Below are 27029 nucleotides of genomic sequence, written 5' to 3'. Positions count from 1 at the left end.
TGTTTTCAACTCTTAATGATTGGCTATGAAAAGCCAACTGACATTTATTCCTGATTATTATTTGACCATGCTTGTCACTTATGAACATTTTGAACATCTTGGCCATGTTCTGTTATAATCTCCACCCGGCACAGCCAGAAGAGGACTGGCCACCCCTCATAGCCTGGTTCCTCTCTAGGTTTCGGCCTTTCTAGGGAGTTTTTCCTAGCCACCGTGCTTCTACACCTGCATTGCTTGCTGTTTGGGGTTTTAGGCTGGGTTTCTGTACAGCACTTTGAGATATTAGCTGATGTACGAAGGGCTATATAAAATAAACTTGATTTGATTTGTTTTGTTTTATCAGACCAGAGGACATTTCTCCAAAAAGTCCGATCTTTGTCCCCATACGCAGTTGCAAACCGTAGTCTGGCTTTTTTTGTTTACTACTGCTTTTATGCAGTGTTACACACTCACCCAGCTTAAATTAGGATGGGAACGTAGGGTACACTCCCTCTCTTACACAATGCTCACATATTTCATATTATACACATTACTAGCGATTCCCAAACTCGGTCCTTGGGACCCCAAGTGGTACAAGTTTTGTTTTTTGCCCTAGAGCTAACCAGTTGATTCAACTAATAATCAAGCTTTGATCATTTGAATCTGCTGTGTAGTTTTAAGGCAAAAACCAAAACGTGCATTCCTTGTGGTCCCGAGGATCGAGTTTGGGAAACGCTGCATTATACACATGCATATTGAACCCACATGCCTGCATTTGTCCCATAACCCCAGTGTGGTTGCACTAATGCTTGGGACATGTTATGATGCGTTATGAATGGTCTGGTTGGGAAGGGGAGGTTTTTATCTTGTATCCCTGATTTAGCCAATATACAGTTGAAGTCTGAAGTTAACATACACTTAGGTTGGAGTCATTAAAACTAGTTTTTCAACCACTCCACAAATTTCTTGTTAACAAACTATAGTTTTGGCAAGTCGGTTAGGACATCTACTTTGTGCATGACACAAGTAATTTTTCCAAAAATTGTTTACAGACAGATTATTTCACTTATAATTCACTGTATCACAATTCCAGTGGGTCAGAAGTTTACATACACTAAGTTGACTGTGCCTTTAAACAGCTAATCGACATCATTTGAGTCAATTGGAGGTGTGCCTGTGGATGTATTTCAAGGCCTACCTTCAAACTCAGTGCGTCTTTGCTTGACATCATGGGAAAATCAAAAGAAATCAGCCTAGACCTCAGAAAAATAATTTTAGACCTCCACAAGTCTGGGTCATCCTTGGGAGCGATTTCCAAACGCCTGAAGGTACCATGTTCGTCTGTACAAACAACAGTACGCAAGTATAAACACCATGGGGCCACGCAGCTGTCATATCGCTCAGGAAGGAGAGGCGTTCTGTCTCCTAGAGATTAACGTATTTTGTTGCAAAAAGTGCAAATCAATCCCAGAACAGCAGCAAAGGACCATGTGAAGATGCTGGAGGAAACAGGTACAAAATTATCTATATCCACAGTAAAACGAGTCCTATATTTACAAAACCTAAAAGGCCGCTCAGCAAGGAAGAAGCCACTGCTTCAAAACGTCCAGAAAAAAGCCAGACTACGGTTTGCAACTGCGTATGGGGACAAAGATCGTACTTTTTGGAGAAATGTCCTCTGGTCTGATAAAACAAATCAAATCAAGTTTATTTTATATAGCCCTTCGTACATCAGCTAATATCTCAAAGTGCTGTACAGAAACCCAGCCTAAAACCCCAAACAGCAAGCAATGCAGGTGTAGAAGCACGGTGGCTAGGAAAAACTCCCTAGAAAAGCCGAAACCTAGAGAGGAACCAGGCTATGAGGGGTGGCCAGTCCTCTTCTGGCTGTGCCGGGTGGAGATTATAACAGAACATGGCCAAGATGTTCAAAATGTTCATAAGTGACAAGCATGGTCAAATAATAATCAGGAATAAATGTCAGTTGGCTTTTCATAGCCGATCATTAAGAGTTGAAAACAGCAGGTCTGGGACAGGTAGGGGTTCCATAACCGCAGGCAGAAGAGTTGAAACTGGAACAGCAGCAAGTCCAGGTGGACTGGGGACAGCAAGGAGTCATCATGCCCGGTAGTCCTGACGCATGGTCCTAGGGCTTAGGTCCTCCGAGAGAAAGAAAGAGGAGAGAATTAGAGAGAGCACACTTAAATTCACACAGGACACCGTATACGACAGGAGACGTACTCCAGATATAACAAACTGACCCTAGCCCCCCGACACAAACTACTGCAGCATAAATACTGGAGGCTGAGACAGGAGGGGTCACGAGACACTGTGGCCCCATCCGATGATACCCCCGGACAGGGCCAAACAGGAAGGATATAACCCCACCCACTTTGCCGAAGCACAGCCCCCGCACCACTAGCGGGATATCTTCAACCACCAACTTACAATCCTGAGACAAGGCCGAGTATAGCCCACAAAGATCTCCGCCACGGCACAAACCAAGGGGGGGGGGGGGGGCAACCCAGACAGGGAGATCACGTCAGTGACTCAACCCACTCAAGGGACGCACCCCTCCTAGGGACGGCATGAAAGAGCACCAGTAAGCCAGTGACTCAGCCCCTGTAATAGGGTTAGAGGCAGAGAATCCCAGTGGAGAGAGGGGAACCGGCCAGGCAGCGACAGCAAGGGCGGTTCGTTGCTCCAGAGCCTTTCCGTTCACCTTCACACTCCTGGGCCAGACTACACTCAATCATATGACCTACTAAAGAGATAAGTCTTCAGTAAAGACTTAAAGGTTGAGACCGAGTCTGCGTCTCTCACATGGGTAGGCAGACCATTCCATAAAAATGTAGATCTATAGGAGAAAGCCCTGCCTCCAGCTGTTTGCTTAGAAATTGGAGTCCACCTGTGGTAAATTCAATTGATTGGACAGGATTTGGAAAGGCATGGTGCACTCAGCAACTCTCCTTCTATCAGAATGGATGGTAAATTGGGATTCTAGAAACAGTAAACATTTTAGAAAAAGACCAGACATTTTCAACATGCATAAAATCAAACACTTTATTATATTTGTTCATACTTTCCATATGTATCCCAAAAATACAGTTACAAATTTCATACAGTAAGAACATTTAAGACTGCTTTTGTAATGAAGTGAACATGTATATTTGTAATGAGACTATATAGAGTCCCACAGTTGACAGTGCATCTCAAAGCAAAAACCAAGCCATGAGGTTGAAGGAATTGTCTGTAGGAATTGTCTGTACATAATTATTCAGTCACTTTACTCAGTACTTTGTTGAAGCACCTTTGCCAGCGATTACATAATCGAGTCTTCTTGGGTATGACGCTACAAGCTTGACACACCTGTATTTGGGGAGTTTCTTGCATTCTTCCCTGTAGATCCTCTCATGCTGTCAGGTTGGATGGAGAGTGAAACCACTCCTGTGTTGTCTTGGCTGTGTGCTTAGAAAGTCACTGTCCTGTTGAAAGGTGGAACTTCGCCCCAGTCTGAGGTCTGGAGCAGGTTATGATCAAGGATCTCTCTATACTTTGCTCCGTTCATCTTTGCCTCAATCCTGACTAGTCGCCCAGTCCCTGCCGCTGAAAAACATCCCCACAACATGCTGCCACCACCATGCTTCACTGTAGGGATGGTGTTATGTTTCCTCCAGACGTGACGCTTGGCATTCAGGCTAGAGTCAAATCTTGGTTTCATCAAACCAGAGAATCTTTAGGTGCCTTTCCGCAAACTCCAAGCAGGCTGTCATGTGTCCATTACTTAGGAGTGGCTTCCACCTGGCCACTCTACCATAAAGACCTGATTGGTGGAGTGCTGCAGAGATGGTTGTCCTTCTGGAAGGTTCTCCAATCTCCACAGAGGAACTCTTGAGCTCTGTCAGAGTGACCATCCGGTTCTTGGTCACCTTCCTGACCAAGGCCCTCCTCCCCCGACTGCGCAGTTTGGCTGGGCGACCAGCTCTAGGAAGAGTATTGGTGGTTCCAAACTTATTCCACTTAAGAATGATAGAGGCCACTGTGTTCTTGGGGATCTTCAATGCTGCAGACATTTTGTGCTACCCTTCCCCAGACCTGTGCCTCAACACAATCCTGTCTCAGCGCTCTTCAGAGAATTCCTTCAACCTCATGGCTTGGTTTTTGCTTTGAGATGTACTGTCAACTGTGGGACTCTATATAGACAGGAGTGTGCTTTTCCAAATCCTGTCCAATCAATTGAATTTACCACAGGTGGACTCCAATCAAGTTGTACAAAGGATAATCAATGGAAACAGTATGCACCTGAGCTCAATTTCAAGTCTCATAGGAAATGGTCTGAATACTTGAGTAATTATGGTCTTTTTTTTTTATACATTTGCAAAAATGTTTAACCCTGTATTCGCTTTGTCATTGTATGTAGATGACTGAGGATTTATTTCACCCATTTTAGAATAAGGCTGTAACGTAACAAAATGTGGAAAGGGTCAAGAGGTCTGAATACTTTGAAGGCACTGTGTATATGCACATTATTGGATCAACAAAACACTAAATCAGTACTTTGTGTGTTGGGTCTTACAGTATATTGTGTGATTGAAAACATTGGTCTTTTATGAAGGAATCGATAGGTCTGAGATTGAGTTTTAGATTTCTGGTTTTAAAAATAGGGCAATGGATTGAGCAGATAAAGAGATGAAATGAGAAGAGCGATACAAGGTAACAACCCATTTATTTAGTGGTACATTCTGCGAAATAGAAATTTTATTTAAAACTTCAAAAAGGCAAAAACAAATTGAGAAGATCAGGGAAATAGGAGAACGCATAAATTCACAAGCAAGGAATGCAATTTGTTCAATCGACTCACATAGTACAATAAAGTTCAGGGAACAAAGCTTTTTAACATTTGCTTTTATCCGTCTTTCCTTTGGAGCAAGAACATAATACAAAATATACAGTTATTGAACATTGTAGTCAGAGAGGCCTCTGAGAAGCAGTTGAATCAACATAGACAATACTTATCTACAGCACTAAAGCTATTCTTGAATGCATTCATAAATATAGCAGACATGTATGCACATTTCAAATGCTTACAAGGTTACCCAATTGTTTAACACTTGCATTTGCTGAAAGTAGGACATCTGAAGGAGTGAGCAATTTAAATAATATTTCAAAAGATTCAACAAGGTAACATTTGTCTTTAATATAAACCAGAAATGAAAAGGTGTACCATGTGACTACCAACATAGTATGCCACTTTGTAGAGAAGTACCCTAACTTGGAAACACCATTTGAAATTACTCCTTGAAGTGTTCCAATGAACAAGTACTTTAGGGGGTTGAGTTAGATTGGGTAAGGCAAATCGGTGAGCTTATTAGTGAGCTGAAAAAGGTCAGCAACATGGGGTTCAGGCCCCCTGTTAAAGGGGACACAACTCACCACTGCCAAAGGGTCACACAGTATCACCACAACTGAGGTACATCAATATTATGTACAATATGGGCACAAGCATTAAAATCTTTTACTCCAATATAAATATGTTCCTTATGAGGCTTAAATAAGAATTATGACAGAGATGGCGCCTTACATGAACCTAACACCTTAGTCACTATGCAAGTCCTACAGTACGCGAGTAGCCCACTTTAAAACTAGTGTGTTGACAACAGAACGCTGACCTTAAATCCCAAACTCCTTAAACAGCAGCAGGGCAGCACAAAATCAGTGTTGAGTTGTACAGATGACAGAAAAATGTCAGGCTAGCCTAAAGATTAAGTTAATGCATTATGGAAATAAAATAGTATTAATTTCCAGTCTTGTAAAAAAAAAAAACTGATAGTAAAGACCGATTTTCCTTGGTTACATCATTTCGTAAATGAAAAACAATATACATACTGTAGTATTTCTGTAGAAAATACTTTAGCTTGTAAAAAGGACAACAGCGTAACCGAATGTTTGCACTCCTTAATCTAAGATCCTAAACAACTATTCACAGACATTAAAAAAAGCTAGGGCTTGTGTTACAGTTGTTCACGTCTCTTTGCAATCCTAAAACTTGATTCCCTTTACACAAAATCACAGTAGAGAAAGACAACATTTACCAATTTAACCACATTTCTTTCTCAATTTGGAAAAGTGACTTGGGTACCTGTGACAGTTGAACCGAATGGGTATATTGCATCTCAACAATGACTACATAATCACTTCACTTCATCAGATTCATTCATCAGTCACTTCATTGCTTAAAATTATGAAGGCATTGTTAGACTTGTTTACCCTTTAACAAAATTGTAAGTATAATTGACATTACAGCTGTATCAATTGTCCATATGGCAAGTTCAGAAAAAATAAACATTTTAAGAGTTAATCTGTGATGTACTTCGTATTGTTTAGAATTTCTAAAAACAACTGCAGGTATGGAAAAAAATACAATAACAAGGGTGGCATATCAAGCCATCTCTAAACTGTTTTTCTTGGGGTCAAATTCAGGAGTCAATGTGGTAGTTTGTTGCCAGAAGTTACATCATTAGATTGTCAGTTGGTTAAAGAGAAATTATAAATTCAGTACGTTACCCTGTGTTAGACCAGTGTTTCCCAAACTTGGTTCTGGGTCCCCCGGGTGCACGTTTTGTTTTTTGCCCTAGCACTCTGCTGCGGATTTTAAAAAAAACTTGTCATCAAGCTTTGATTATTTGAAATCAGCTGTGTAGTTCAAGGGGAAAAAAAACAAAACGTGCATGGGGGGGGAACCAGGACCAAGTTTGGGAAAAACTGTTTTAGACAAACAGGACAGAACCCTGGGGGATTAGGACACATTTACCTACAGCGCTCAATTCTAATTGATTCAACATCCAAAAACAAGAGTATCTTGCTAACCATGCATCTAACTCAAGCAACATGATTTCTTCCTTGACAATAGGTCAGAAAAGACATACATTTGCAGCAATGCAGTTCAAAATAAAATAAAATCTCACCAAGAAATACATATGTGTGTTAAATACAGATTTAGTCTGACTATTCATTTGATTTGTTTAAGGGAAAGATTTACAGCAAAATCACACACACTATAGAAGCATACCATATTGTGCACGGGCTCCTGGTGCAGTGGCTGAGGACTCTACACTGAGAGCCCCCCAAACCACTCATAGTAAATACAAGGTACTCTAGGACAGCTCATTGCATTCAGTGGATTTGTTCTTGGTTGTATAATTGAATATTGCAACAATTAAAAAATACCACCTCGAAATTGTTAAGGGAAGATTGAAGGTTCACTAAGACTGATGGTGATAATTACATACCCTACAGTACTCATCTCATAGGTATATACCGTACTCTATCCCATCTACTGCACCTTGCCTATGCCGTCTGTACCATCACTCATTCATATATCTTTATGTACATATTCTTTATCCCTTTACACTTGCGTGTATAAGGTAGTAGTTGCGGAATTGTTAGGTTAGATTACTTGTTGTTATTACTGCATTGTCGGAACTAGAAGCACAAGCATTTCGCTACACTCGCATTAACATCTGCTAACCATGTGTATGTGACTAATAAATTTGATTTGATAATTAGGGTTAACAAATCGGCACTTATACACTTGTATAATCAAATAATCATATAGATGCTGTGATTTGAACTCCTCTCAGTACCAAAACGCAGGCCTGTAACAAATAAAATGCACTAAATCTCAGAAAACTTCACTTGGCATGCCGGGCTGTCATAAAGCTGAAATATGTGCATCTGTGACATATTACATCTATTTACATTAATGACATGAAAACTAGTCAGACTAGCATAAATCACTGCATGTCAGTAGAATTACAAAATGGTTGTGGCAGATGTCACAAGTTAAAAATAGAAATAAGTCAACTTAATCCATCCAGTGTCATATAAAGTGTCCTCCAAAGCTCTGAAGTGAAGGGTAGTATCGTACTAATATACAAGATGGGTGCACAATAGGTATGTAGGAGTAATGGAGGAACATTTGCCATAATCTGCACCACCATAGCAAACATTAGCTTGCAGCTACAGATATACAGATCTACCTCTATACAAACATGTGCACGCACACAAGCACCTAGGAACACTTGCCAGTACCCACAGGCAGGCGCACACAGAGCAAGTGTTAAAAGGTGTCAGGTGAGCTCATCTTCATGTGCATCTAGGAACTGCTTCGTTACGTTGTTTACAGGAGATGAACAAGAATTTCCCCCAAAAGACAGAACACACAATGAAAGACTGTAGTACCATAGTTACTACACTACGTAGATTTTTTTTATACAAACAAAAGAAATGTAGATATTAAAATTGATATGGTTTAGAGAGCTTACTGTGCTGTGAACCTATACAATTTACCCGTTTAAGGAGCAAAGACAAAAATAAAAAATAAAGAGCAAGAGGATAATATCACCTGGAGGACAAACAGTAATATTCACTGAATAGACATTTGTTGGAACTCCAGAAGAGCAGGAAAAGGGCTGATAGTGTATAAAGGCAATTTAATATATTTTTTACTTTAACTAAGCTGCATTAAATACAGGCTTTGTACAGGACAATTGCACTTCACAAAAACAGAAATATACAAACACAAGGAAATTACAGCCCAAAACAGTTGTTTCAACTGACTATTTAAAAAAAGAAAACCTAAAACATAACTACCGAGTCCCAACAGGTTAAGGGTGGGATTGAAAATAAAGGTGAGACAAAATGGAGGGGATCCTGAACTCCAGAGCTGACTGGTGCTGCTCTGTCCGGGGTGTAGGGGTGTGCGTGCGTCTCCTCCTCCTCCAATCATATTCCCTTCTTACAAATGAAACGCTCATAGGGGTGGAGAGACAGACCGCTGAATGGAGCTGCTGTGAGTCTTGAGGGTAGAGGTTTGTAAACTCTGTGCTGTGTTAGTGGTACGGGTTGTGTTACCACATGTCGTCTGTGGACGCTGAGTCCTTGAAGGATGGAAGGAAGGAAAAACCCATCAGATACTGGATCAACATCCAAGGGGTCTCTATTTCAACTCCTGGAGATGTGCTGATCACCCAAGAGGATAATTTTGTCCTAAACTAGTTACGAACTTGGACAGGCATCCAGAAAATAAATTTAGGCTTGAGCAAAGCTTTCTGGGAATTGAGATTGAGATCCCTGGTATAAACAGCAATTTCTTGAAGTCTTCCCTTTTGCCTAAATTTCGTACAGTATTTTATTTATGGTTAGTTTGAATAGAACATCTCACTAACGACAAGTTGTAGGAGTGAGTAGTCATCATTGAAATGTTTAGATATGAATTCTGCGTTTTTCACGCGGAAAGAAAAATATTAAAAAACATAAGAAATATATTGCTGCGTTTTGTAAAAGGAGATCTAATTTCTGCTCGGCTTCAGACAAATTTCGTGCTTCAGTTGCACATTTCCTCTGGCCTTCAGACCAATTAAATTCCCGAATTCAAGAACAGCATTCGATCAGCAGACAGTGAGCCGACTGATGGCAGAGAGGAATAATGGTTACTTTTAGCTGGTCGTTTTGGCAAAAGATTAGGAAATGTAGCTGGCTACATTCTTTCTAATGGTAAACATAAGAAATCTGATAGCCATGCGTTGTCTTTGCAAAAAAATACCTTACTTTTTCATTGTGGCTAATTTAATTGTTTGTTTGTCTGCTCGCCAAATAGTGTTGCACTTCTGTTGTCATCTGATGAAAACAATGCCATTTTCGGACTAATGTTTTGCATTACTTTATTTTGTGTGATGAAAAACTAGAGTTGCACGCCACTTATCACTCAATTTATAGCAACAAAAACTGTTGCCTTTCAATATAAAATGCAGGTGAAATGGTTTAATAAGACAGTTTTTTTGACGGTCTATGTTTTGAAAATGCAGATTTCTGAACGCTCATGCGACCCCTGTATAAACAGCTCCACAAAAGAACAATTGCCTTTTCAAAGTGAAGCGAAAAGCTTATTTGATCATGACAGTACCCAACTAGTAATAGAAACTCTAAATCAAGCTGGAGGCTAGCTAAATACTGATTTACCTAGTTAATCAAGCACGACAAATGTGATTGCAAGTGCTGGTTTGGTTTCATAGACCTAGGTTAAGCCTAGTCTTAACATAATCTTAATTGAAAACACAATTTATTAAACTGTTTCATGGGCATGGCTGACCTCTGCTAGATATGTACACTGGCTAAGTTCCATAAAAAAAGTTTGAGCTACAGTACAGAACTTGCTGTCGAGAAGAACATTGGCTGTGTTCATGCAATCTCATCTGCTCAATACAGTATAAAGCATTTTGGATCTTTACATCAAAGGCTGTCAATTCAGGAGTGAACTAAACAATACACATGAAACAGCTGTGAACTGTGGGAAGAACCAAATGCATTCTGGGATGGTATGGTAATGAGCAAAATGGATTACAGGTCAAATAGAAGTGGATTACAAACAAGGATTATATACAGTTGAAGTCGGAAGTTTACATACACCTTAGCCAAATACATTTTAACTCAGTTTCTCACAATTCCTGACATATAATCCAAGTAAAAAATCCCGGTTTTAGGTCAGTTAGGATCATCACTTTATTTTAAGAATGTGAAATGTCAGAATAATAGTAGAGAATTATTTATTTCAGCTTTTATTTATTTCACCACATTCCCAGTGGGTCAGAAGTTCACATACACGCAATTAGTATTTGGGAGCATTGCCTTTATATTGTATAAAACTTGGGTAAAACATTTTGGGTAGCCTTCCACAAGCTTCTCACAATAAGTTAGGAGGAATAGGCCAAAATGCACCTAACAGAACTGGTGTAACTGAGTCAGGTTTGTAGGCCTCCTTACTCACACGCTTTTTCAGTTCTGCCCACAAATTTTCTATAGGTTGAGGTCAGGGCTTTGTGATGGCCACTCTAATACCTTGACTTTGTTGTCCTTAAGCCATTTTGCCACAACTTTGGAAGTATGCTTGGGGTCATTGTCCATTTGGAAGACCCATTTGCGACCAAGCTTTAACCTCCTGACTGATGTCTTGAGATGTTGATTCAATATATCAAATAATTTCCCTCCCTCATGATGTCATCTACACTGCTCAAAAAAATAAAGGGAACACTTAAACAACACAATGTAACTCCAAGTCAATCACACTTCTGTGAAATCAAACTGTCCACTTAGGAAGCAACACTGATTGACAATAAATTTCACATGCTGTTGTGCAAATGGAATAGACAGAAGGTGGAAATGATAGGCAATTAGCAAGACACCCCCAAAAAAGGAGTGATTCTGCAGGTGGTGACCACAGACCACTTCTCAGTTCCTATGCTTCCTGGCTGATGTTTTGGTCACTTTTGAATGCTGGCGGTGCTCTCACTCTAGTGGTAGCATGAGACGGAGTCTACAACCCACACAAGTGGCTCAGGTAGTGCAGTTCATCCAGGATGGCACATCAATGCGAACTGTGGCAAAAAGGTTTGCTGTGTCTGTCAGCGTAGTGTCCAGAGCATGGAGGCGCTACCAGGAGACAGGCCAGTACAACAGGAGACGTGGAGGAGGCCGTAGGAGGGCAACAACCCAGCAGCAGGACCGCTTCCTCCGCCTTTGTGCAAGGAGGTGCACTGCCAGCGCCCTGCAAAATGACCTCCAGCAGGTCACAAATGTGCATGTGTCTGCTCAAACGGTCAGAAACAGACTCCATGAGGGTGGTATGAGGGCCCGACGTCCACAGGTGGGGGTTGTGCTTACAGCCCCAACACCGTGCAGGACGTTTGGCATTTGCCAGAGAACACCAATATTGGCAAATTCGCCACTGGCGCCCTGTGCTCCTCACAGATGAAAGCAGGTTCACACTGAGCACATGTGACAGACGTGACAGAGTCTGGAGACGCCGTGGAGAACGTTCTGCTGCCTGCAACATCCTCCAGCATGACCGGTTTGGCGATGGGTCAGTCATGGTGTGGGGTGGCATTTCTTTGTGGGGCCGCACAGCCCTCCATGTGCTCGCCAGAGGTAGCCTGACTGCCATTAGGTACCGAGATGAGAACCTCAGACCCCTTGTGAGACCATATGCTGACACATGCACATGTGGCCTGCTGGAGGTCATTTTGCAGGGCTCTGGCAGTGCACCTCCTTGCACAAAGGCGGAGCTAGCGGTCCTGCTGTTGGGTTGTTGCCCTCCTACGGCCTCCTCCACGTCTCCCGATGTACTGGCCTGTCTCCTGGTAGCGCCTCCATGCTCTGGACACTACGCTGACAGACACAGCAAACCTTTTTGCCACAGCTCGCATTGATGTGCCATCCTGGATGAACTGCACTACCTGAGCCACTTGTGTGGGTTGTAGACCGTCTCATGCTACCACTAGAGTGAGAGCACCGCCAGCATTCAAAAGTGACCAAAACATCAGCCAGGAAGCATAGGAACTGAGAAGTGGTCTGTGGTCACCACCTGCAGAATCACTCCTTTTTTGGGGGTGTCTTGCTAATTGCCTATAATTTCCACCTTTTGTCTATTCCATTTGCACAACAGCATGTGAAATGTATTGTCAATCAGTGTTGCTTCCTAAGTGGACAGTTTGATTTCACAGACGTGTGATTGACTTGAAGTTACATTGTGTTGTTTAAGTGTTCCCTTTATTTTTTTGAGCAGTGTATATATATACTGCTCAAAAAAATAAAGGGAACACTAAAACAACACATCCTAGATCTAAACGAATGAAATATTCTTATTAAATACTTTTTTTCTTTACATAGTTGAATGTGCTGACAACAAAATCACACAAAAATGATCAATGGAAATCAAATTTATCAACCCATGGAGGTCTGGATTTGGAGTCGCACTCAAAATTAAAGTGGAAAACCACACTACAGGCTGATCCAACTGTGATGTAATGTCCTTAAAACAAGTCAAAATGAGGCTCAGTAGTGTGTGTGGCCTCCACGTGCCTGTATGACCTCCCTACAACGCCTGGGCATGCTCCTGATGAGGTGGCAGATGGTCTCCTGAGGGATCTCCTCCCAGACCTGGACTAAAGCATCCGCCAACTCCTGGACAGTCTGTGGTGCAACGTGGCGTTGGTGGATGGAGCAAGACATGATGTCCCAGATGTGCTCAATTGGATTGAGGTCTGGGGAACGGGCGGGCCAGTCCATAGCATCAATGCCTTCCTCTTGCAGGAACTGCTGACACACTCCAGCCACATGAGGTCTAGCATTGTCTTGTAATAGGAGGAACCCAGGGCCAACCGCACCAGCATATGGTCTCACAAGGGGTCTGAGGATCTCATCTCGGTACCTAATGGCAGTCAGGCTACCTCTGGCGAGCACATGGAGGGCTGTGCGGCCCCACAAAGAAATGCCACCCCACACCATGACTGACCCATCGCCAAACCGGTCATGCTGGAGGATGTTGCAGGCAGCAGAACGTTCTCCACGGCGTCTCCAGACTCTGTCACATGTGCTCATGTGCTCAGTGTGAACCTGCTTTCATCTGTGAAGAGCACAGGGCGCCAGTGGCGAATTTGCCAATCTTGGTGTTCTCTGGCAAATGCCAAACGTCCTGCACGGTGTTGGGCTGTAAGCACAACCCCCACCTGTGGACGTCGGGCCCTCATACCACCCTCATGGAGTCTGTTTCTGACCGTTTGAGCAGACACATGCACATTTGTGGCCTGCTGGAGGTCATTTTGCAGGGCGCTGGCAGTGCACCTCCTTGCACAAAGGCGGAGGAAGCGGTCCTGCTGCTGGGTTGTTGCCCTCCTACGGCCTCCTCCACGTCTCCTGATGTACTGGCCTGTCTCCTGGTAGCGCCTCCATGCTCTGGACACTACGGTGACAGACACAGCAAACCTTTTTGCCACAGCCCGCATTGATGTGCCATCCTGGATGAACTGCACTACCTGAGCCACTTGTGTGGGTTGTAGACTCCGTCTCATGCTACCACTATAGTGAGAGCACCGCCAGCATTGAAAAGTGACCAAAACATCAGCCAGGAAGCATAGGAACTGAGAAGTGGTCTGTGATCCCCACCTGCAGAATCACTCCTTTATTGGGGGGAGTGCCTGACCTGCTGAGGAGTGACGGACTCCATCCTAGCTGGAGGGGTGCTCTCATCTTATCTACTAACATAGATAGGGCTCTAACTCCCCTAGCTCCACAATGAAATAGGGTGCAGGCCAGGCAGCAGGCTGTTAGCCAACCTGCCAGCTTAGTGGAGTCTGCCAATAGCACAGTCAGTGTAGTCAGCTCAGCCATCCCCATTGAGACTGTGTCTGTGGCTCGACCTAGGTTGGGCAAAACTAAACATGGCGGTGTTCGCCTTAGCAATCTCACTAGGATAAAGACCTCCTCCATTCCTGCCATTATTGAAAGAGATCGTGATACCTCACATCTCAAAATAGGGTTACTTATTGTTAGATCCCTCACTTCAAAGGCAGTCATAGTCAATGAACTAATCACTGATCATAATCTTGATGTGATTGGCCTGACTGAAACATGGCTTAAGCCTGATGAATTTACTGTGTTAAATGAGGCCTCACCTCCTGGTTACACTAGTGACCATATCCCCCGTGCATCCCGCAAAGGCGGAGGTGTTGCTAACATTTACGATAGCAAATTTCAATTTACAAAATAAATAAATGACGTTTTCGTCTTTTGAGCTTCTAGTCATGAAATCTATGCAGCCTACTCAATCACTTTTTATAGCTACTGTTTACAGGCCTCCTGGGCCATATACAGCATTCCTCTCTGAGTTCCCTGAATTCCTATCAGACCTTGTAGTCATAGCAGATCATATTCAAATTTTTGGTGATTTTAATATTCATATGGAGAAGTCCACAGACCCACTACAAAAGTCTTTCGGAGCCATCATCGACTCAGTGGGTTTTGTCCAACATGTCTCTGGATCTACTCACTGCCACAGTCATACTCTGGACCGAGTTTTGTCCCATGGAATAAATGTTGTAGATCTTAATGTTTTTCCACATAATCCTGGACTATCGGACCACCATTTTATTACGTTTGCAATCGCAACAAAGAATCTGCTCAGACCCCAACCAAGGAGCATCAAAAGTCGTGCTATAAATTCTCAGACAACACAAAAATTCCTTGATGCCCTTCCAGACTCCTTCTGCCTACCCAAGGACGTCAGAGGACAAAAAACAGTTAACCACCTAACTGAGGAACTCAATTTAACCTTGCGCAATACCCTAGATGCAGTTGCACCCCTAAAAACGAAAATGATTTGTCATAAGAAACTAGCTCCCTGGTATACAGAAAATACCCGAGCTTTGAAGCAAGCTTCCAGAAAATTGGAACGGAAATGGCGCCACACCAAACTGGAAGTCTTCCGACTAGCTTGGAAAGACAGTACCGTGCAGTACCGAAGAGCCCTCACTGCTGCTCGATCATCCTACTTTTCCAACTTAATCGAGGAAAATAAGAACAATCCAAAATTTATTTTTGATACTGTTGCAAAGCTAACTAAAAAGCAGCATTCCCCAAGAGAGGATAGCTTTCACTTCAGCAGTAATAAATTCATGAACTTCTTTGAGGAAAAGATCATGACCATTAGAAAGCAAATTAATGACTCCTCTTTGAATCTGCGTATTCCTCCAGGGCTTAGCTGTCCTGGATCTGCACAGCTCTGCCAGGGCCTGGGATCGGGAGAGACACTTAAGTGTTTTAGTACTATATCTCTTGACACAATGATGAAAATGATCATGGCCTCTAAACCTTCAAGCTGCATACTGGATCCTATTCCTACTAAACTACTGAAAGAGCTGCTTCCTGTGCTTGGCCCTCCTATGTTGAACATAATAAACAGCTCTCTATCCACCGGATGTGTACCAAACTCACTAAAAGTGGCAGTAATAAAGCCTCTCTTGAAAAAGCCAAACCTTGACCCGTAAAATATAAAAAACTATCGGCCTATATCGAATCTTCCATTTCTCTCAATTTTTTTTTGAAAAAGCTGTTGCGCAGCAACTCACTGCCTTCCTGAAGACAAACAATGTATACGAAATGCTTCAGTCTGGTTTTAGACCCCATCATAGCACTGAGACTGCACTTGTGAAGGTGGTAAATGACCTTTTAATGGCGTCAGACCGAGGCTCTGCATCTGTCCTCGTGCTACTAGACCTTAGTGCTGCCATTGATACCATCGATCACCACATTCTTTTGGATAGATTGGAAACCCAGATTGGTCTACACGGACAAGTTCTGGCCTGGTTTAGATCTTACCTGTCGGAAAGATATCAGTTTGTCTCTGTGAATGGTTTGTCCTCTGACAAATCAACTGTACATTTCGGTGTTCCTCAAGGTTCCGTTTTAGGACCACTATTGTTTTCACTATATATTTTACCTCTTGGGGATGTTATTCGAATACATAATGTTAACTTTCACTGCTATGCGGATGACACACAGCTGTACATTTCAATGAAACATGGTGAAGCCCCAAAATTGCCCTCGCTAGAAGCCTGTGTTTCAGACATAAGGAAGTGGATGGCTGAAAATGTTCTACTTTTAAACTTGGACAAAACAGAGATGCTTGTTCTAGGTCCCAAGAAACAAAGAGATCTTCTGTTGAATCTGACAATTAATCTTGATGGTTGTAAAGTCGTCTCAAATAAAACTGTGAAGGACCTCGGCGTTACTCTTGACCCTGATCTCTATTTTGACGAACATATCAAGACTGTTTCAAGGACAGCTTTTTTCCATCTACGTAACATTTCAAAAATCTGAAATTTTCTGTTCAAAAATGATGCAGAAAAGTTGATCCATGCATTTGTTACTTCTAGGTTAGACTACTGCAATGCTCTACTTTCCGGCTACCCGGATAAAGCACAAAATAAACTTCAGTTAGTGCTAAATACGGCTGCTAGAATCCTGACTAGAACCAAGAAATTTGATCGTATTACTCCAGTGCTAGCTTCCCTACACATGCTTCCTGTTAAGGCAAGGGCTGATTTCAAGGTTTTACTGTTAACCTATAAAGCGTTACATGGGCTTGCTCCTACCTATCTTTCCGAGTTGGTCCTGCCGTACATACCTATACGTACGCTACGGTCACAAGACGCAGGCCTCCTAATTGTCCCTAGAATTTCTAAGCAAACAGCGGGAGGCAGGGCTTTCTCCTATAGATCTCCATTTTTATGGAACGGTCTGCCTACCCATGTGAGAGACGCAGACTCGGTCTCAACCTTTAAGTCTTTACTGAAGACTTATCTCTTCAGTAGGTCATATGATTGAGTGTAGTCTGGCCCAGGAGTGTGAAGGTGAACGGAAAGGCTCTGGAGCAACGAACCGCCCTTGTTGTCTCTGCCTGGCCGGTTCCCCTCTCTCCACTGGGAATCTCTGCCTCTAACCCTATTACGGGGGCTGAGTCACTGGCTTACTGGTGCTCTTTCATGCCATCCCTGGGAGGGGTGCGTCACTTGAGTGGGTTGAGTTACTGACGTGATCTTCCTGTCTGGGTATGGCGCCCCCCCTTGGTTTGTGCTGTGGTGGAGATCTTTGTGGGCTATACTCAGCCTTGTCTCAGGATTGTAAGTTGGTGGTTGAAGATATCCCTCTAGTGGTGCGGGGGCTGTGCTTTGGCAGAGTGGGTGGGGTTTTTCCTTCCTGTTTGGCCCTGTCCGGGGGTATCTTCGGATGGGGCCACAGTGTCTCCTGACCGCTCCTATCTCAGCCTCCAGTATTTATGCTGCAGTAGTTTATGTGTCGGGGGGCTAGGGTCAGTTGGTTATACCTGGAGTACTTCTCCTGTCTTATCCAGTGTCCTGTGTGAATTTAAGTATGCTCTCTCTAATTCTCTCGTTCTCTCTTTCTTTCTCTCTCTCTGAGAACCTGAGCCCTAGGACCATACGTCACGGCAAACCGGGCATGATGACTCCTTGCTGTCCCCAGTCCGCCTGGCCTTGCTGCTATTCCAGTTTAAACTGTTCTGCCTGCGGTTACGGAACCCCTACCTGTCCCAGACCTGCTGTTCAACTCTTAATGATCGGCTATGAAAAGCCAACTGACATTTATTCCTGATTATTATCTGACCATGCTTGTCATTTATGAACATTTTGAAAATCTTGGCTCTCTCTAATTTTCTCCTTCTCTCTCTCGGAGGACCTGAGCCCTAGGACCATACGTCAGGGCTGCCGGGCATGATGGCTCCTTGCTGTCCCCAGTCCACCTGGCCTTGCTGCTATTCCAGTTTCAACTGTTCTGCCTGCGGTTATGGAACTGCCACCTGTCCCAGACATGTTGTTTTCAACTCTTAATGATCGGCTATGAAAAGCCAACTGAAAATAATTCATGATTATTATTTGACCATGCTTGTCACTTATGAACATTTTGAACATCTCCACCCGGCACAGCCAGAAGAGGACTGGCCACCCCTCATAGCCTGGTTCCTCTCTAGGTTTCTTCCTAGGTTTTGGCCTTTCTAGGGAGTTTTTCCTAGCCACCGTGCTTCTACACCTGCATTGCTTGCTGTTTGGGGTTTTAGGCTGGGTTTCTGTACAGCACTTCGAGATATTAGCTGATGTACGAAGGGCTATATAAAATAAACTTGATTGATTGAAACTTGATTGGTGTCTTGCTAATTGCCTATAATTGCCACCTTTTGTCTATTCCATTTGCACAACAGCATGTGAAATTTATTGTCAATCAGTGTTGCTTCCTAAGTGGACAGTTTGATTTCACAGAAGTGTGATTCACTTGGAGTTACATTGTGTAGTTTAAGTGTTCCCTTTATTTTTTTGAGCAGTGTATATATATATATATATATATATATATATTATTTTAAAATAAATATTGCCTCTCCTTGATTCATCTTAAAAAAACAGATTTTTGGGGGGGTTTAAATTCTAAAAAGTGTTACATATGTTGAATGTTCCAAATTGAGCTGATGAAAATTGTATTTTTCCCCTTGACATACAAACAGATGTGCACAAACACAAACGTACGTACGTAAATACATATACATTCAAATTAAAAAGCTTTTATAAGAGGATAGCAATTGTCGGGTGATACTTACTGTGTCATCACCTCGGTATGGGTTGAGTTTGTTGTACACTGCTTCAATAACGCTTCGTCTAAAACATAAAAAAGTAAAGTTACCAACCATGCAGGTTTAGCTATGCAAGCAATAACAAAACCATTGTATGCAAGTCCAACGAAAACAAAACAGTTTATACAGGGGAGCTAAATGCTGAGCATAAGAGGGGAAAATAGAAGGCTGGAATTGAAGTGCAAAATTCAATTATCCCAATAGCCCAAACTTTCAAGCAAGTCGAAGCTATCAAAACCACTTAGGTGAAAAGTTATGAGTGCCTGTGCACCTGAGATCAGAAATAGATTCCTCCCCCTAAAGAAACCTTACAGTGCAAAGCATGCTACTCTATTTTGCTAGTACTTAATCGACCTCAGAAACATTCAGTTGGCTGAGGTAGTCAAAAGAGCTCACTCACTTGCTGGCCAGCTCTCCCCCAGGAGGGAGGTTAGGGATGCTCTCCAATGCTAACGTCCGCATCACGTGGACCAAGTCTGGAACCCCTTCGTTTCCCTGCTTCTTTATGATCTCTGTGGAAATTAGCAGAACCACACATTCTCTAAGTGGAAAACAATCTATGAAATACACAATTTGTGATGCGAGCTTCAAATCACATTAAATTCATGACAAGGTTCTTGTATTATCTAGGTTTCTATACGCATATTAAGATGCTGCACCTTCTACTCTGCTTTCCAGGTACTTATCCAGCTCCGCTTCCCTTTTCACAGCTTCTGCAGTCACCTTTGGAGCCCCTGGGAGGCAGATCAGCACAGCACTCATATTGTCCCGACTCCCCTGTTCAGAGCGAGTGCAATACAGACAGACTTAAAGTAAAACGTTTAGCATGTGCTATCCATGATGCCTATTCATGTAATAAAATGTTGTGAAAATTTTGAAATGGACTGTCTACATGTGAGTGGTAACATTCAAGTGCATGCAAATGCTTAACTGTTAGCGATTATGTGAACAATAAATTGACCAATCTCACCTTGTACAAGCAAGTGTCAACAATTTCATTGCAGACTCTCTCAAGGTCATCGGTCACCTCAAGCCTGGACCTGACAAAGTTACAAAGTTCCTCATTGGCCATGACATCCCAGATGCCGTCGCAGGCTAGGACGATGAACTCATCTTCCACCTCAGACCTTTCAATGGCATACACCTCAGGCTCTGGTGAAACAAGCTGCTCTGTGGGGCCCTTGCCATGCACACACTTGTAGTCAAAGTCTCCCAGTGCCCGGGACACTGCCAGAGAGCCATTCACTCGCTGGATCATGACAGAGCCACCTGCGTTCTGGATCCTCTCCTTCTCTAGTGGGTTGCTGGGCTTGTGGTCCTGTGTGAAGAAGTGCACAGCTCCTCCACGGCTAAGAAGACCCCGGGAGTCTCCACAGTTGATGAAGTAGATGTGACCTGGGGAAATCATGACCCCCACCGCGGTGGAGCCGCTGCGGTCCACACCGTGCTTCTTCTCAGAGATGGACCGCATATGCTCGTCAATCTGCAGGAAACCTGTGCGGATGCCGGTCTTCACACTCTCTACGTTGGGTTCCGGCTCCAGAGCACTCTGGAAGTCTGGGTTGCTGGTGATGTGCTCCAGAAGGTGCCCACAGCAGTATTTAGCCACCTGGGAGCCAGCATGCCCATCATAAACCGCAAAGAAGGCCCAAGGGTCGAGCCCATGAGGCAGGCCAATGACTGCCGTGTGGGCATCCTCCATCTCCACCCTCCAGCCCTGCATGCTGCTCAGGCCATAGGTCAGACGGTTCCCCTCACCATGAGCATTGTGCTTCTCCATCTTTGGCTTGTCCAAAAACGCACCCATTGTGTCCCCCTTAAAACAGGAATGAAACAATTACTCTATTCAATTTAGGACAGTTGAGTTTTTACAATATTGACATTTGTTATTCTGCTAAGCTCAGCTAGCTACAAGTTCAATAAATAAACACCTAAATATTAGCCAGATAACAAAATGTTAAGATAGGGATTATTTAGAAGCAGATGACACAACTGCAATCATTTTATTGCAAAATGATTAACTAGCACCTTAGGGCTGATCTCATGCATTGCAACGTGAACTCAGAGCATTTCGTATTATTCTGCAGGTAAATCCTAGACACTCCATTTCGTATGATATGTATTAATTTGTGGATGTCCATGATCCATTTCAAATATCTTCGAATTGAAATTCGTACAATGTTACAAATTGCAATTCATTCAACATTGAGAATTTTCAAAACGTACAATATGTTACAAGTTCCAATTTGTTATGGCTAACGTTTGCTAGGTGGCTGATGCTAGCTCTAGGGCTTAAGGTTAGGAGTTATGTTCAAGGGTGAAGGTTAGGGGAAGGGTTAGCTAAAAGGGTTAAGGTTAAGGAAAGGGTTAGCTAAAAGGGTTATGGTTAGGGGAAGGGTTAGATAAAAGGGTTAAGGTTAGGGGTAGCTGAAAAGTAGTAAGTATTTTGCATGTAACCATACACTACCAAAAGTATGTGGACACCTGCTCGCCGAACATTTAATTACAAAATCATGTGCATTAATATGGAGTTGGTTCCCCTTACATGCTATAACAGCCTCCACTCTTCTGGATAGGCTTTCCACTAGATGTTGAAACATTGCTGTGGGGAATTGCGTCCATTCAGCCACAACAGCATTAGTGAGGTCGGGCACTGGATGTTGGGCGATTAGGCCTGGCTCGCAGTCAGCATTTCAATTAATACCAAAGGTGTTCAATGGGGTTGAGCTCAGGGCTCTGTGCAGGCCAGTCAAGTTCTTCCACACCGATCTCGACCAACCATTTGTGTATGGACCGCGCTTTGTGCACTGGGGCACTGTCATGCCGAAACAGGAAAAGGGCCTTCCCCAAACTGTTGCCACAAAGTTGGAAGCACAGAATCGTCAGAATCTCATTGTATGCTGTACCATTAATATTTCCCTTCACTGGAACTAAGAAGACAAGCCCGAACATTGAAAAAAAGCCAAAGACCATTATTCATCCAGCAAACTTTACAGTTGCCACGAAGCAGTCGGGCAGGTAGCATTATGCTGGGAGCCGCAAAAACCAGATGTCTGTCGGACTGCCAGATGGTGAAGCGTGATTCATCACTCCAGAGAATGCGTTTCCACTGTTCCAGAATCCAATGGCAGCAAGCTTTACAGCCAAAGTTTGGCATTGTGCATGATGATCTCAGGCTTGTGTGTGGCTGCTCTGCTACGGAAACCCATTTCATGAAGCTCCTGACAAACAGTTATTGTGCTAAAGTTGCTTCCAGAGGCAGTTTGGAACGTGGTAGTGCGTGTTGCAACCGAGGACAGACGATTTAAACACGATACGCACTTCAGCACTTTGTGATCTTGTGTGGCCTACCACTTCGCGGCTGAGCAGTTGTTGCTCCTATACGTTTCCACTTTACAATAACAGCCCTTACAATTGACCTGGGGAGCTCTAGCAGGGCAGAAATTTGACTTACTGACTTGTTGGAAAGCCGGAATCCTATGACGGGGCTACGTTGAGAGCTCTTCAGTTAGGCCATTATACTGCCAATGTTTTCTATGGAGATTGTATGGCTGTGTGATCGGCAACAGGTGTGGCTGAAATTGCCGAATCCAATAACTTTTGTTTATATACAGTACCAGTCAAAAGTTTGGACACAACTACTCATTCCAGGGTTTTTCTTAATTGTTTTTATTATTTTCTACATTGTAGAATAATAGTGAAGACAAACTATGAAATAACATATTGAATCCAAAAATGTTTATATTAAAGATTCTTAAAAAGTAACCCTTTGCCTTGACAGCTTTGCACACTTGGCATTCTCTCAACCAGCTTCATAAGGTAGTCACCTGGAAGGCATTTCAATTAACAGGTGTGCCTTTTTAAAAGTTAATTTGTGAAATTTCCTTCTTAATACTTTTGAGCCAATCAGTTGTGTTGTGACCAGGTATGGGTGGTATACAGAAGATAGCTTTATTTGGTATAAGACCAAGTCCATATTATGGCAAGCACAGCTCAAATAAGCAAAGAGAAACGACAGTCAATCATAACTTTAAGACATGAAGTGGCACAGCGGTCTAAGACACTGCATCTTAGTGCTAGAGGTGTCACTACAGACACCCTGGTTCGAATCCAGGCTGTATCACAACCGGCTGTGATTGGGGGTCCCATAGGGCGGCACACAAGTGGCCCAGCATCGTCCTGGTTTGGCCAGTGTAGGCCGTCATTGGAAATAAGAATTTGTTCTTAACTGACTAACCTATTTTTTTTTAACAGCTCAAATAAGCAAAGATGAACGACAGTCCATCATGTCTTTAAGACATGTAGGTCAGTCAATCCGGAAAATTTAAGAACTTTGAAAGTTCAAGTGAAGTCACAAAAACCATCTAGCGCTATGATGAAACTGGCTCTCATGAGGACCGCCACAGGAAAGGAAGACCCAGAAGATAAATTCATTATTTACCAGCCTCAGAAATTGCAGCCCAAATAAATGCTTCTCATAGTTCAAGTAACATCTCAACATCGACTGAGACTTGCTTGGTCCAAGATACACGAGGAATGGACATTGGAATGGACATTAGACCGGTGGAAATCTGTCCTTTGGTCTGATGAGCCCAAATTTGAGATTTGTGGTTCCAACCGCCGTGTCTTTGTGTGAGACAAAGTAGGTTAACGGATGATCTCTGCATGTGTGGTTCCCACCATGAAGCATGGAGGTGGTGGTGTGATGGTGCTTTGCTGGTGACACTGTCTTTGATTTCTTTAGAATTCAAGGCACACTTAACCAGCATGACTACCACAGAATTCTGCAGCGATATGCCATCCCATCTGGTATGCGCTTAGTGGGACTATCATTTGTTTTTCAACTGGACAATGACCCAACACACCTCCAGGATGTTTAAGGGCTATTTGACCAAGAAGGAGAGTGATGGAGTGCTGCATCAGAGGACCTGGCCTCCATTATCACCCGACCTCAACCCAACTGAGATGGTTTGTGATGAGTTGGACTGCAGAGTGAAGGAAAAGCAGCCAACAAGTGCTTAGCATATGTGGTAACTCCTTCAAGTCTGTTGGAAAAGCATTCCAGGTGAAGCTGGTTGAGAGAATGCAACGCTGTCAAGGCATAGAGTGGCTACTTTGAAGAATCTAAAATATATTTTGATTTGTTTAACCATTTTTTTGGTTACTAAATCATTCCATATGTGTTACGTCATAGTTTTGATGTCTCCACTATTATTCCACTATGTAGAAAATAGTAAAATAAAGAAAAACCCTGGAATGAGTCAGTGTCAACTTTTGACTGTAAACTTACTGTAGGTATCATACTAATTTGGCTGTCCCGAGTTTACGTTTACTATGTTACCTCTAGTCTATGCGACCAGTCTGCAAAAATAGGTGACTATTGTAAACGAAATATTTGTCTCACTACACTAGCTATGAACGTCTATAGCTATCAATGAATTACTAACGTTACCTGGTAAACGAGCTATGTTATGGGTGTTGGCCATTGATTGCATGAGTTCATTACAGAACAGTCAGCACTGCAATAACCTAGCTAATCCATCCAGCTAGCTAGCTTCCTAGTTAGGTCCCAAGCCAACGTCCACTACTAGTTACGTGTTGTTCTTGTGTGGTTAGGTAGCTAACGTTAACTAGCAACATTACAATAAACAGTGTAGCTAGCTAACGTTAGCTAGCTATCTTGGTGTGTTAATGATGTTGGCTACCTAACTGGTTTAACAATCTGTTAAATAGTTAACTAGCAACCTACATAGCTAGCTAGCAAGATGTGTTAGGTAACGTTAATTAACATTCGCTAGCTATGTTTGCTCGTAAACTTGTATTAGTTAATAGCTAGATCACAATAACACGCTAACACTAGTTAGCTAGTCATCGGCTTACTAAGTCAATGACAGAGCCAGTACTAGTTAAATTTCTAGAACAATAAAAACTTTCAAGAAATTACCAACAATGTTTTGAACGGCGTTTATTAGTTGGCTAACTAGTTAACTTAAATCCTCCCGGGGCAATATGACAATTAAAATAAAACATTGCGTCGTTCTGGGCCTCGGCCCCAAGAACCTCAAGCGTTCACATAACGTTAACATTGACAGGCCTTTACTCCCTCACGGACTCATCGCGCTGCCCCCAATACTAGTGAGTATGGCTAATCGCAAATGTTAACGGACTAACTTGGTAGACAGTTTCTTACAGGCACAAACAAATGTGACTTACCAAAATCAGAAAGAGCTGTTTTGAAAGTGTAAAGACAAACAGAAGCTGCGACAGAAACACCAACCAGATTGATCGTTTGTGGGTAACGTTAGCTACCACCTCTCTGTACATCAATTTGTGAAAGTTCGGAACTCCCTGTACTAAGTAAACCAGGGATAAATTACTTTCTCATTTGGCGACGTGAAGTATATTTAAACTGTCCCTCCTTTAAACTTTTAGGCCGGAGCTGTTGAGGCCAAATAGCGTCAAGCCGAAAGCCCCAGCCTCTTCAATTGACAGACAGCCTGCACCTAGCTAGCTTAACGAAACAGGAATCGAAAAAGACCCGGATGTTGCAGGTTGCGTACTTGAAAGCATTACATCATTCCTATGAGGCAGTCAGTGGTTGATATCCTCTAGCAGATAATATTGACAAAATTCCAGTGAAACTTTCTGCTTTTCATCGGCAGGTTTTCTTGTCATGGTCCTTAATTTATAAACACAATTTTTCTCCACACAGATATTATATATGGAATAATCGGGATATATTGTATAAAATACTTCTTTGTTTTTAGAATATTGGTTCCGAAATAATATCCTATTGGTGAGCCAACTGGTAAATGCAGAGGGTATTTTACTCAGTTATAAGGAATTCTTATCTCTTTACAAGGTCCCTGTAACACCTAAAGATTTTGCAATAGTTTTAGACGCCATTCCCTCAGGTGTTGCTCTGTTATTCAGGAACGTGTCAAGACCTGACCCTCAGAGCCTACCTTCTATTGACCCTGTTGACTCATCAGTAGGAAAGATGTGTTTCTCTTTTGGCCCATTCAACAACAAACAGAGCGATACGAACCTTGTTTCAGCAGGATGTTGTATCTATACCTTATGTCATGCCTTATTGGAATGGATTTATTGATAATATCTGTTGGGGAAAATTTGGGATGTTGCCACACACATACCTACTGGTTAACAAAATTAAGGAGGTTTCCTTTAAAATTATTCATAAATATTACCCTGCCAACCACTATATGAAGAAGTTTAAGGAAAACATAAATTCAAATTGCTCCTTTTGTAATGACCACCCAGAAACAGTGTTGCATCTTTTTTGGCATTGTATACATGTAAGAAAACTGTGGCAAGACATCAGTAGATTTATAATTGAACACATTTATGAAGATTTTACACTATTGTGGAGAGATGTACTGCTTGGATTCTTTACATATGATAAAAATAAGCTGAAACATTTGTATGTAAATAATTTCATTATTATTTTGGCCAAATTTCATATACACAAGTGTAAATTTACTAACAAAAAACAAATTTTCTTACCCTACAAAAATAAATTTAACTGTATTTTAAGACTATTAAATACTCTACTAACAAAAAAGCTGTTAGAATTGTAAGTGTATGTATGTCCCTTAAGGTCCTTGTGTAATTGTAATGTGATATTGTACCCCCTAGCTCGATTGTCCATTATATATAATCTATATATACTTGTGTTCCTTTATGTACTTTCTGTATTGATTTGTTGTTAAAAAATAAAAATAAAAATAAAAAAAAGATATCCTCTAGCAGTGGTTGATGTGTATGTCATATCAAAACAAAAACCCATAAATGGATTAAACATTGTAAAGGCAAACACAGAATTAACAGAAACAAAAATACATTTCGTATGGAAATAGCTGTGGCCAATCTTATTTTTCTCACTAATACATTTCTTTCAGTCACATTATCCTTTATCACTCTCTGTCTCTATTAAAGCGGCACAGTGCGCCAAATATCAGCATGAACATTGTCTATTTATCCTGACATATATTTCTAAATT

The 27029-nt window shown here is 42.3% G+C and overlaps 1 protein-coding gene across 4 annotated transcripts; it reads right to left on the bottom strand.

The window, feature by feature from the left end:
- Positions 1-1965: 1965 nt before the first annotated feature.
- Positions 1966-25554, bottom strand: ppm1aa (protein phosphatase, Mg2+/Mn2+ dependent, 1Aa). Of its 4 annotated transcripts, none has more exons than XM_055865001.1 (6): positions 25223-25552; positions 19980-20825; positions 19669-19786; positions 19410-19521; positions 18977-19034; positions 1966-2139 (listed from the first exon to the last, which is right to left on the bottom strand). In XM_055865001.1, exons 1-6 carry the CDS (start codon positions 25331-25333, stop codon positions 2098-2100), a joined length of 1287 nt encoding a protein of 428 aa, XP_055720976.1. In that variant the 5' UTR covers positions 25334-25552; the 3' UTR covers positions 1966-2097. The 4 variants fall into 4 exon arrangements, with proteins under 4 accessions (XP_055720976.1, XP_055720977.1, XP_055720975.1 ...); XM_055865002.1 differs by lacking the exon at positions 1966-2139 and adding an exon at positions 4689-8918 and having other exon boundaries at positions 25223-25550; XM_055865000.1 differs by lacking the exons at positions 1966-2139; positions 25223-25552 and adding exons at positions 13631-15602; positions 21555-25214.
- Positions 25555-27029: the final 1475 nt, after the last annotated feature.

This window comes from Salvelinus fontinalis, chromosome 16, assembly GCF_029448725.1.
Source record: "Salvelinus fontinalis isolate EN_2023a chromosome 16, ASM2944872v1, whole genome shotgun sequence".
NCBI classification, from domain to species: Eukaryota; Metazoa; Chordata; class Actinopteri; order Salmoniformes; family Salmonidae; genus Salvelinus; species Salvelinus fontinalis.
Note: the sequence above shows the minus strand (reverse complement) of the source record. Positions and strands in the feature narration are given on the sequence as shown.